Source organism: Syngnathus scovelli, chromosome 3, assembly GCF_024217435.2.
Source record: "Syngnathus scovelli strain Florida chromosome 3, RoL_Ssco_1.2, whole genome shotgun sequence".
Taxonomy (NCBI): Eukaryota; Metazoa; Chordata; class Actinopteri; order Syngnathiformes; family Syngnathidae; genus Syngnathus; species Syngnathus scovelli.
In genome coordinates, this window is record NC_090849.1 from 23,727,107 (window position 1) to 23,739,700 (window position 12,594).

Sequence of the window (12,594 nt, forward strand, 5' to 3'; positions counted from 1 at the left end):
GATCTGGATTCATGCGGATAGGAACTTTATCAAAATATTTACTGTATAGAATCCATACCCCAAAAAATATTGAATGATAAATGTAATTTATAAATAAATTTAATAAATAATAATAAAATATATATATATTTGGTGTTGGCGCTAAAGTATAAAATTGTTACGTTCAAAGAATTACAAAGGGGACAAACATGGGCTTTTATCTGACCCCCCCCCCTTCCTCAATTTCCAATACAAGTAGCATACCAACAGGCCTGCAGGCTGACGCAAGAGTTAGGAGAGAAAAGGGTCAAGGTAAAGCCAATTAGGACTGAATATTGGCAGAGTGAAAGTCAGAAAGCTGAATTCCCGACTTCAAGAGGCTGTAATTGCGCTTCATCGCATGTGTGTGTGTGTGTGTGTGTGTCAAGCCACAGGCAGACAAACTTAATTTAGCAGGTCCGGCTTTTTAACACAAGCCTGAAGCCAGTCGGCGACTTCCAACTGGACCAAAGGGACGGAAATTTACAGGCTCATTGGTCTCCAAATCCCCCTGAGATCTTCTTGCTCACCCTGAAGGGCACAAGAACTCATTTAGTCATTGATGACCACCGCTGATCACATCCGTGTGGTCATATCACTCCTTCAGGCACTTCATTACAGTAAAGCTTTATGGAGCCCAAAACTTTTTCCGCTCAACTTTCAAGACCTTGACAAATGACGACCGTCAAAACACAGGTACGGGCGGGCGGGCCGTCGTTGGGCTGTCACTGACGAAACGCTTTTTGGAAGTGACTGCTCGACATATTTTCTGAAGATGTACCCAGTGCATCCCCATGTGGTAAATCCGTGGCATCTGCGCTTACAACTTTTTGTCATCGCTGATAAAATCTCAGAACTAGCAAAAAAAAAAAAAAGCCTTGATCGCCGCTTAATATGGGAATACACACCTCGGGATCCAAAAGAAGAAAACACGCCACCGAGCAAGCAAAAACAAGCTAGCAAATATCCGCTCGTCTGCTAACAATCTGTTTGGCTGTGTAATTAATAAATATTGCATCAATGACAAGGGGATCAATTATGAATGACGGGTGGCGTAAGTAGCCTGAAGCGAAAGATTGCACATGTGACAATCAAAGTTAACACAATGAGGTGTGTGTGTTTGCACGGAGGGGGGGGCGGGGGGGTCTTCCTCACTGTCACTCCATGTGTGTGTGTGTGTGTGTGTGTGTTATCGTATTCTATGAGGTAATAGGCAGTCAGCTTCACAGCCAGAGCACGACCTAGAAAGTGAAACCACACGTCAAGGGACTAAATGCGTCACATGGGCTCAATCATTTCCTCTCTCCCTCTCTGTGAAGAAAAAGAAAAGGAGACAAGGAGAGGATGGAAGTGAGGGGGAGGGAGGGAGGGAGGGGGGGGCTTGTCTTCAGAAGCTAATTAAGTCATTTGAAATAGCCACAGAGGGTACCTGTATGCAATCTCACCAAGGCAAAAAGGTTGATGAGGCTCCACCAGGCCTCGGGCTAACTTCAAAAAGAAGCAAATGAAAAGAGGCAAAAAGGTGAATCGGCAAGGAAAATAGTCAAGTGGATTTTCGATTTAATTGAAGACAAATTTGGAGAGGAGCGCGTGCGTCGGCGTGCGCTAGGCGCGGTGAGGGAAAAGGTCAAGCGTGCCCCCAGCTGAGTGTGTCTGCACACACACACACACACCTTGTCAATAGGGAGCAGGTGGGAAGATGCACAAAGCGGCCATGTCTGATTGCGGGAAATATTTCTCACCAAAATGACTATTGGAGCATTTTTTAACAGTTCACAGCCACTCGTGTTAGCAAACAGAGGACACACGTGAGGGTTTTATGCCTTAACACGCATGCCCTCTCCAGGGGCACGCTGGCGACACCAGTGACTGAAATGGGTCACGCGCACACACTCATGTCAAAACTGCGGCATTGGCAGCATGCTGAGGGCAAACGGGGGGCTGGATGTGGAGTGATCGGGTTTTTCTAGGCCAGGTCTCCTGACAATGCACCACTGTCTCGTGTGGCGGGCTAAAGGATAAAGGCTGTGTTTTGGCCTGACATTACGGTTACGTGTTCCAGACACACACACATGCACACACACAATACTAAACACAGAGTATCTTATATCTCATAATATTATGCTTGGCAGCATGTGAACACTGGCACAAAACACTCCGATGCAGCGGTGGCCAAGGAGGCTTAGGGCACGTTCAAGACCCCAGAATTTGATTCATCTGTTCTCTTTTTTTTTTTCTTCTCCCCCCATTGCTGCTATTATAAAGCTGCATGCAGCAGATCTTCTCTGCAGCCTGTAGAGAGAGAGATAGATCAGCTTGTGGACTTCAAAGAGGTTGCAAGTAGGTCACCACGAGCCACTGCAGTCATCCAGAGCACAGCATTGGGTCTGAGACATTGCTCTTCACTCCTTCACCCCCCCTCCCCCTCCTCTTCTCGCTTGAACCGTGTCTCATTTCTTATCCTATCACTGTACGGAAATGTTTAGCTTATGGGAGAAAAAAAAAGGATGTAAGAAAACAATGTTGACCAAAATGAAATCCCTAAATAAATATGTATAAATATATATAAATATATCAATCTAAATGCTGTATTCATACTTTGGTTTGTGTGTTTTATTATGTAGGGTATGTTTTTTGCAAGGTAGTGTGCGAATGTGTGTGTTTTGTCACTGTACTTGTGTCTCGTGTGTGTCGAGAGCTCCCGATGACATTCGTTTGACTGACATCGGGGGCGACGGCAGCGCAGTGGCATATGGTAACTGCCTGCTAACTGCTAAAACTTGACATCAGCGCAAACAAGTCAGCCAAGCATGGCGTAGTGTGCTCCTGAGAGGGTTAAGGCATCGGCTGTCAGCATACGGCAGGAAAATAACACCTATCGCCGGCATCATAATACCTGATAAAAGGGGGAAGGAGACGGAGCTTGGTGCTGCTGAATCAGGTAATGATGAGATGACACGAGAAACGTGTTGGCAACCAGGAGATTGTCAAACTCTTGTCTGTATTTCACTCCGCAAGATAAACAATAAATAAATGTAGATTTAAAAAAAAGGCTAAATATGCATTTTGTATTACATGATGGGTAACCTACCCCCCCCTTAAAAATAGAATAATATAATTTAATCAAAATTACTAAAATTATAATTATTATAAAAAATATAAAGAAGTGTCAGCTTAGCATAATGCTAACAAACAATGTAAAAGCCCATAAACAGGCTAACGAATAGTAACATTGGTGTCCGACTGTGACAACCATTTAGATATTTTTTGCGACAGGTAACAAAAATTCCAGAGTGCAAAATGACTGGCAATTGCTTCCAGCATTGAAACCTGCCTTAACGGCGTTCTTCAAATTTCCTGGGAAATGCAAAGACCGCTGGAAGCATTCGTTTCCATTTCTGACCAAAGAGCTGACACTAAAACTATTAAGAGAAAGATTTGTTGTGTTGTTTGCCTCTAAAGCCCGCATGCCCCTGCAGGACCTGGCTAACCCCTATTTAAGCACAGAGTTTCCGCTCATCGATCAAAGTGTGCCACACACGGTCCGAGAGCACCAGTGTACGGCGGGGCTCAACTTTGACCCCAGAGATGCTCGGCGCTGATTGTGTAAGCTTGCCTATGTGTGTGTGCTGGAGTGTAAATGCACAAGGGGGGTAACCTATCTGCTCACTACGAGCTCCTCACAAAACTCAATTTCCCCCCGGAACATCCACAGCTAAGCACTTTTAACCTCCACCAACCTGGCGTGATGGAAGGTACGTGTCAACTTTACAAGGGAATCCAGCATGTCGCTGCACAAGCTGACAAATTGGGGGAAAGATTGCGGTGGATTTCTCATGTGCCAGGACTTTTTTTTTTTTTTTTTTTTAGCATGTTGGCCGTAGACAAGCGTTCCCAAGGAGAGAGTGAAGAGGCATCCAGCACACACAGCCCGGGGCCCTCTGGAGAAAAGACTAAACAAGACCTTCCCATTGGGACACACACACACTGCCTGCAGCTGCAAATGACCTACTCGTACCCACCTCACACATCATGATACATTTTATTTTCATTTCAAGAGGGAAAAAAAGTATCATGTGGGTTAATCAACATGTAGTCCTCTTATTATGTTCCACGATTAGATCAAATTATCTTCTTTTTGAGTGCTGGTTAGTTGAATCCTCCTCCCTTGGGCTACATACTTGAGCAGCCTGAACAGCACAAACTCTGAAGCTATTGTTGCATTTCCACTTGGTCATTCTGAAGCTTCTTAAAATGCTCCTACACTGAGCTAACTTGGGGGAATCACTTAAAAGGCGTGTTGTAATATTTCCATACGGCTGACCTGGCAGTGTATTTACTGGAATATAAGGTGCACTTAAAATCTTGAAAATCAACAATAGTTCCAAATCTTAGACTCTAAAGGAGCTTTTCACACAAAAAATGTAAAAAAATATATATAAAAAAATAAAAATAAATACAAATAAATGAATTTTAAACAAATCCAGATATTTGAGAAAAATCCAAGAGTAAACTATTTCCGGTGAGGCCAATCAAGACGCACACAAACAACTACTACTGCTTATAAAACACAAAAAACACATCTAGCTAAAATTGCTATGATGCTCTCTTTCATCCGCGCTGTGTGAAACATTAGCGTGCACGAGGAAGCTAGCCTGAGGATGTACCTTTCTTAATATCGTCCTCTGACTGTCAAACAAAGGCTCCGTGCCAAGAAAAACTCACACGATCAATAACGCGCTACGATGTGTACATATAAACGCACACCCACACACAAACAGGGGGCCGACGTGTAAAAACTAAAGCACGCAATCAGCTTGCATGCTCATGCCGTTTTGCACAGCAACACATCTGAAAAACACTTAATATGCAAATATATTTTTTTTTAACAACAGAGACAGCATTGTGTTGTATTCATTTGGACATGAGGAGGGGAGGGGGGCGGGTTGGAAGATAGATAAATGGGTCTCTAGATGTACAGCTCGGATCCCAGCTGATGAGATTTCACATACCAAGCCGTGGCGCTGTTAGGACAGGGAGTACCAGCACAAAATAATGTTTTCTCTCCCACTGATCAATTTTTAATTTGGCCCGTGCAGCCGAGCCCTTGGCGGGCCTGGCCCCGGTAATTATGGCGAGTTATTGACAGCTGCCTTCCCGCGGGAGGCTATTTAAAAGAGGTTTTAACCCCAGAGCAAGTCCGGGCCTCGCACCCGCCTTTGAAGGTGTCAAGTGCATTGATCTGAGCTGCAGGATGTGCTGGGACCTCTCAACCTGGACGTTTGCGTGTGTGTGTGTAGGTGTGTTACAAGGCCAGAGCAAGTCAGAACAGCTTTTGACCTCCACACGCACATACAAACAGTGAAATTGTCCTCTGGCTAAAGCTAGCCGATTGGATAGAATGATAGCCGCTGGCCTGTGTAGCCACCTGATGCCCCGAGATAGGTCGCACCCACCCGTCCACTGTACACTCAATGTTATCACATGGCCTCACACGCACAAAAGCGCAGCTCGGGGGGAAATGGAGCAACTAATGAGAAGAGGGAGGAATACCGATCGGATAGAGAGGTGAGCAAAAGGCCGTGATACGATGCAGGTCCGAGAGAAAGGTGCGGGTGATGAAAAAGACATCAGAGGTGGGTGGTGGGAGGGAGGTCACATGACAGAGTTTTTTTTTTCATGAGTGTTTGAGTTGGTCTGCCTCACTGCCCCCATTCAGACTTCAATTGAAAAAGAGCAGATAGAAATCCAAAGGCTTTTGACACCCTTCTGAAAACACCACACCCCCTCTCACTTTGCAAAGGGGTCTCCAGTGAGAGAGGGAGTGAGTGGGCTGAGATGGTTGCAGGCACAGCAATGCCACACATCAGATTCACAAAAAGGTTGAATTGAGGACAGCTGGACTTTTTGGGTCGTTTGTGGTGTTTTTGCACCCTTAAAAACAGGAGAAGTGAACCATTACATTGTTGCGTATACTTTTTGTCATTTTTGTTAAAATTGTCAACATGACCTGACAGGAAGTGAATGACAGATGCCCATAAATATGAAATTTCTGTATATGAAAATTGACATTCCATGCAATTTGAAGAAAAACAATTACTAGTGGTATCGAGTATTAGTATTGGTAACTACTCAAGATTGAGTACTAGTATCGGGCTCAAAAAAAAAAAATGGTGTCGAACATCCCTCATACAAACGTAGCAGCCATGACCAAAATTAGCTTGTCAGAAAAAGGGGCGTGGCTTTGGTCAGAGACCCACTGGGGACAGGATTTAAGTATCATCTCCATCATGAACATCATGAGCAAATGTCTAGTTGTCAGAATCGCCATTGAATTATTCCAAAAAAAAAAAAAGCCATCAAAGGTAAATTTGGCTCAAATTCCAACCTCCAAAGAATTTAACTAACAACCCATCTCTCCATACTTCTTCTATCTGACTGCTTTTCTTTGCAGCGCCCAGCTTCCAGCATCTCAGGATGCAGAGCAGCGTCAGGGCCAGAAGGTAATGATACAGCTGCCAGGGTGCAACAAGCCAACCTGTCGACTGTCTAGAATTGAAATCATGAAGGAATAAGCTGTCATTAAAAGGCCCTTCTCCCAGTCGTGGAGCTGTCACAAGCTCACCTTCTGCTTACTCGCTCTCTCTCTCTCTCTCTAAAAACTAGCATCTAGCCTCTGCCTGTCCCGCCTTCCTCTTCTTGCTTCAATCTCAGCGCACCTTCACTGCTGTCTTCAAACCAATCATAAAAGCTGCATCCTCACCAAGTTCCTTCCCCCTCATATCAGATTTCTCGTTTTCTACCTCTTTCCTTAAACTCAGTGGAGTAAGCTACTCTTAGCTGTCATTTAAAAAAGTAGCATCACTTCCATGTTCACACCAGGGCAAGAAGACAAAATGCATGGAACCTGACTTGACATAACACAAGTGATCATGGATCAATCAAGCTCCAAATCAGCTTATTTTACAGTGCATGTGTGTGGTGGGAGAGGCTCTGCTAATTTGCACGATCAGCGTTTTTCTCCTATATGCATGCCGACCAGCTCATCAGGAGAAGAACGGTTGGTTGGCTCTCTCCAGAAACGTGGTTACGTTTTTTTAAACGGACACAAGCCATCTAAATCTGCGCATGCAAAGCAGGGCTCTTAATTCAGTGTATGTGTATAAGGGTGCATTTTGGGGAAACATAAAATAAAAAAAAGCATTCCCCACGTAGCCCACTCTGTGCACTCCCAGTGACCCCTTTGCTGCAGGCTTTGAATTTCCAATCAACTTCCCAGGAGGAAGTTGGCAAAAAGCTGCACCGGCGGCAATATTTTCTGGGTGCCAAATGTTTGGAAAACCAACATAATCTAAATATTAAAAAAAAAAAGGTTGCTTAAAAAAAATCATGTGCGATGATAATCGCTGCTTACCGACCCTAATAACATGATGTTCGATTTAACGAAGTACAAAGTTAAGTTTCTTTAACTGTTCAATTATTTAAGACTTTACGAGTATTTGCTGAATTTGTCACAAAATGCAACGAGTATCTTTGCAAAGCAGGTCGGATTACAAAATCCATAAAATTAGACAACAACCCAATTATTTGTTGACAATATATAGTAGTAATATGTGGCCAAAATCGAACCATTTTTGCCAAACAGGGTTGCCATGGCAACCATGAACAGACTGTAAAAGTCGCATCAAGTATAGCAGTTGAAACAGGAAGAGAAAAAAAAAACACACACACAGCTCAGGTCAATTGGTGACTCTTAGATGGTCTTAAGTGTGATTGGTTGTCACCACACGTCAGGCGGTGACAGACCGGACGGCTGTCCCAATTATATCCTCCCGTGTCTCCCGCCTAATGTCAACAGGCATCAGTCTCAGCCTCCTACTCCCCTCGAAAATACACAACGCTGGATCTTTTCCTCGAGTGCTACGGAATGATGTCAGCGCTTCTCGCACGCTGGCTTCAAATGGCACAAATTTCACGCTGTGACAGACTGAGCCACAAACATGGCCCCTAATAGATGCAGACAGCACGAATTGACTACAAATGTACGCCGGTGTGGCTGGGTTGAGGATGACGATGATTTGTCAGAGTAGCAACAGCGTTCCTTGTTTGCTATGATGAACGAGCGAGACTCGCGCTACCATGTTCTCTATATCTAGCCTGTCACTTTGGCTCTCGGCAGCGCCGCGTCGCCTTCCGCTGCAATCTCGGCTCGGGTAAATACGTTTCAAAGACGGTCTCCGGATCGCTGAATCATCGCTTAGCATAACGTGTAATACAAACATCTCGTCGAGTTGTACACAGCGGGGAAAAGGGCTTTTCACAGCAGTCAAAGTCTTTACGGCATTCAGATGGACTCTTCGGAGGGGGAGAACGGGATGGCCCCGCCTAAGTCAATTTGAACAGCAGGCCGATGAAATTAAACAGGTAGAGGTGACCGCCGGGCTTGACAAATGAGCACGGGGGTTGAGGTGAAAATAATACGAGAGGGAGAAAGTCCCCCTTTTGCTTGCTTTCACGCCAAAAAAAAATGAGCACGATGATGAAATGATAACATCCTAGATACAGTACACAGAAAAAAGTATTGGGACACCCAACCATTGGACCTGAGAATGGCTTGGTTTCTCATTTCGACAGGGTCTTCAATTTCTAACTATTTAAGGTGGCCTTACCTTGACAGCTCTCCGGGTATGTGCAATGCTGACATTGCAAAAAATAAATATACAATACATTGCAGTAATAATAATAATAATAATAATAATAATAATAATAATAAATATACAATAATAATAAATATACAATAATAAAAATATACAATACAATACATAACAATAATTATAATAATATACAAAATATACAATACAATACATAGCAGTAATAATGATAATTATATTAAAAAAAATAATAATAATAATAGAAAAATCCCCTACCTCTATTGCTCTGGTGATGAAAGGTATTTGAGTCCCAGAATCCAAGTCCTGGTTGATGATGAGTCTGCGGGCCCACTGACCAGCCCGCACCACGCCGCTGCCCTGGATCAGCACCAGTAGCTTGGACGGATTAGACAGGGCGTTGGGGCTTAGGTAGATAAAACTAGTGGGCTCATCCACACTGGCGTCTACCTGAAAACATGGAAACATTATGAGTAACATTGCTGTTTGAATCGCAGCCAAAAAAGCTCTCATGTCAGGAAACATCTCGACTTCTCCATTTACCGATATTGCTTTTATTTTTCAGCTGTACCACTCTTCCAAATCTCATAGCGTTTCACTCCATTTAAGAAGGTCAAGTTGAAATTCTACATTCAAAGCTTCAATAGATGCTTTAAGAGACTTGATTGCGCAATCTCGTTGATCACATACGTTTACAAAGCAACGGCCTTCACCTTGACGGATTTTACGCATTAAAACGTGCGTCATCGCGCTCACCGCCTCCGAGTGATTAAAACTCCGACGGAAAGTGATACAGACGAAAAAAGGGGATAAGTGACTGTGTGCATGCACTCCCTAGGAGACAAGGAGACAAACACTATCCATAAAAGCCATGGGTGGCAGCTGCAAGAACTTAATCCAAGCAGACAAAGACAACTGAGTGGGGGAGAAAATCTTGCCCTTTCATTCTCTGCTACTCCCTCATTCCCTCTCACTATACTTGGCTTCAGTTAATCTTCTTAAAATCGGTGGTCACAAGTTCAATGCAACGCAGGTGGACGGACCCACCGCTAACATACAAATGCATACGCCGTATTCGCTCAGGCGGGTGGGCCGCACCAAAAAAAAAAAAGCAGAACAGAGCCATTTTGCAAGAGAATAATGATATAAATAGTCCGAGCAGATAAACCAGTAAATGTGTAATGGGGGGGAGGGGGGGGGGGGGGGGGGGCGTCGCCGCTGAATCCCTTGATTTATGGACCCTGTTAGCGCTGCTGCTAACTCTGCTCGGGCTAACATTCCTATAAATGCTGCCTGAAAAATGATCGCAACTTTTATAGACGGAGAAAAGAAGGCGAGAGATAGGGGAGGGCCAGATATGGGGGCAAAAAGAGGCAAACATGCTTTCGACAAGAAATAAAAGGGATCAAGCCAGTGCGCTGAGCCCGGATGATCTGGTCAAAGAATATCTCCACCGCGGCGGCAGTAGGAAGTCCCCCTTTAGAGAACATGAATGCAAAACAGATTAAGCATCAACATGCGGCGGCGCCAAGCCTTTGAAATGACGCGTCACAAAACAGTTCATTTGTTGAGGAGACACTTTTACACAAAGGATTTGGGGGATGCTGGAGGGGAGGGGGTGAGGAAGCAAGATAAAAAAGATCTCCTATTTTCTCCATTGTTCCTAACATTCGATTCAAACGAGGCACTCAGTATCATCATCACACAACGACGCAGATGCATTTATGTCATTTTTTTTATATTTGCTTTCCAAGGCCATATATAAAAGATTATTTTCACTTAAGAGTACTTACTGGTAGGATTGCTTTTGTCATGTTGCACTTTTTCTCCAACAGCTCATAAACATACTGAGTGACAATCTAGAGAGGGAGGAAAATGCACAAAAGGATGTGACATTAGTTTGACGGTATCATTCCATCGAAAATAATAAAAGGGTGAAAATGCTAAACTGAAAAGCCATGTTTCCAATATCGTTTATGTGCTGGAAAGTGTCGAGGGTGTAAGTGCCGGCCGGCCGGCCGGGAGAGGAGAGGAAATCTCCAGTACAGGAGAATGGGCTGACGTAAGTTATGTTTATCCCTGCAGCCACAGCACTAAAGAACCTTGTATACGAGTCATTCCGACCCCGGGACAAGGCTTTCATGCTTCGGTGACGTTAACAACTTTCTATTCAATTTGTCTAGGTTTTTTTTTTCCCATCTAGCTTTGCTTGGTTTTGTAGCAACCTGGTGCGGCAGGTACAAAGCGTGTCCGATTTTAAGTCACGCTTGCTAGCGACTAGCAACAGAGCCAAAAAAAAAAAAAAAGATTAACCAGATGTTTGTCTCACAAGAGAACACAAAGATCTTTGGATTGAATTTTCCAAACAATGATGACATTTTGTCATTGTGTGTTATTTGGCAAAGCAGGTCTTATCAGGAACTATTTCTGGTCAATCGAGTTTTCAAGTGAATCCAATGCGGGTCTGCAACTAACAATTTGTTAATTTATTATTAATTAATCTGATGATTTTTTCGATAAATTGATACACAACCATAAATTGACCATTTTAAGTTAAAGTGTAAAAAAAAATACAGATGTATAACAGTTTTTATAATAATTTGATAATCGATTAGTTGTCGATGATACGATTAATTGTCGCACCTCTAATCTAATACTTTACGGGTGTCATAAACTGCTCTGGTCAATCCGATTTGATATTGAAGTTTTACTGTGACATTTAAGAATAGATGGCTTGAAATATAAACACATGTTAACTTCTGCTGCTGTGCTTTAACTCTTCATTCTGCATACTCTAATATTCCCCAGCCTCTCGATTGTTGTGATTTGGGTCACTTTTGACCCAATACTATGTTCTAAAATGCAAGCATAATTAATAATGACATTAAACGGGGAGAGTAGAAATAATAGCTTTGATTATGCTTCCGAATCCCAAAAGCGCTGTTCTCGTTCATGCTCAATGCTAACTTGATTTACCGCTTATGAAGCGCGTGCACAAATAATATCTGCTCCAGACACATATTAGCCTCATGATAGCCAATCAAAGGCCACCCGTCGGACCGAATGAGCCGATCGATCTACTATTTGACCCTATCGTGGAAAAAGCAGCTAGCAGAAGCAAAACAAGCGCACCTCATAGCCCCAACCCACCCAGTCTCCATCAGCTAATTCACTAAAATGTCAGCTGGACTGATGAAGACTTAAATGATTCCAGGCTTTGCTATGCTATTTTATAATAACATCAATAAGCATGGCAGGAAATTTCATCTGCACTATACGTTACATTATTTGTTCAGTGCCTCAGGTGGCTGAGCACCCTCTCATAGAGAAGAAATAGATTGAGAAGGGGAAAGAAAAAAAAATCTGTACAAACATATGCTCGCCTATAGATGTAGAACAAACATGATCCAAAGTTTAAGATGAAATAAAGGCTGTTTGCAATGACATATGTTTAGTTTGTGCATTTTTTAAATCGGAAAAACGATGAAATTTAGAGGCACGATCAATAATATGTACATCGTAATCCATCACTGATATAAATGCCGTCAAACATGATCTTAGTCAAGAGACAAACTTCCCAATGGTACACATTATCACGTTATTTCGGATCTCGTGGTTAGCTAGCGGCTGAGGTCATCTCCGTGTCTGCGGCTTATTTGTGTAAGGGAAGCATCGGGGCAAGGAAAACAAAAACAGAGGGATCAAGAAGGAAGGGAGAGCTCAGTGAAAGGAACAGGAGAAGACAAAAGAGGAGCGATGTGGCGGGAATCCCCAGAAGGAAGAATCTGGTGCCAGCTGACGGGAGGAGCAGATGAAGAAGAGGAGGGGGGGGTGGCCATTGTACAGTTCAAGGCCTTGATAAAAGTCCTTGAAGTGGCCGGGCGGGCGGGCGGCGATATAAACTCTT

General features: G+C 43.4%; 1 protein-coding gene across 3 annotated transcripts in view; it reads right to left on the reverse strand.

Annotated features, from left to right (window-relative positions):
- Nucleotides 1–12,594, reverse strand: part of arb2a (ARB2 cotranscriptional regulator A) — a 106,596-nt gene that overhangs the window by 88,178 nt on the left and 5,824 nt on the right. For all 3 annotated transcript variants that reach the window (XR_011086630.1, XM_049763983.1, XM_049763984.1), the window contains exons 5-6: nucleotides 10,481–10,546; nucleotides 8,946–9,137 (exon numbers count right to left, since the gene is read on the reverse strand). Coding sequence is in view for 2 of the 3 variants with exons in the window: in XM_049763983.1 (XP_049619940.1) it covers nucleotides 8,946–9,137; nucleotides 10,481–10,546 (258 nt within the window). In the remaining variant the exon portion in view is untranslated. The remainder of the gene's footprint in view (nucleotides 1–8,945; nucleotides 9,138–10,480; nucleotides 10,547–12,594) is intronic.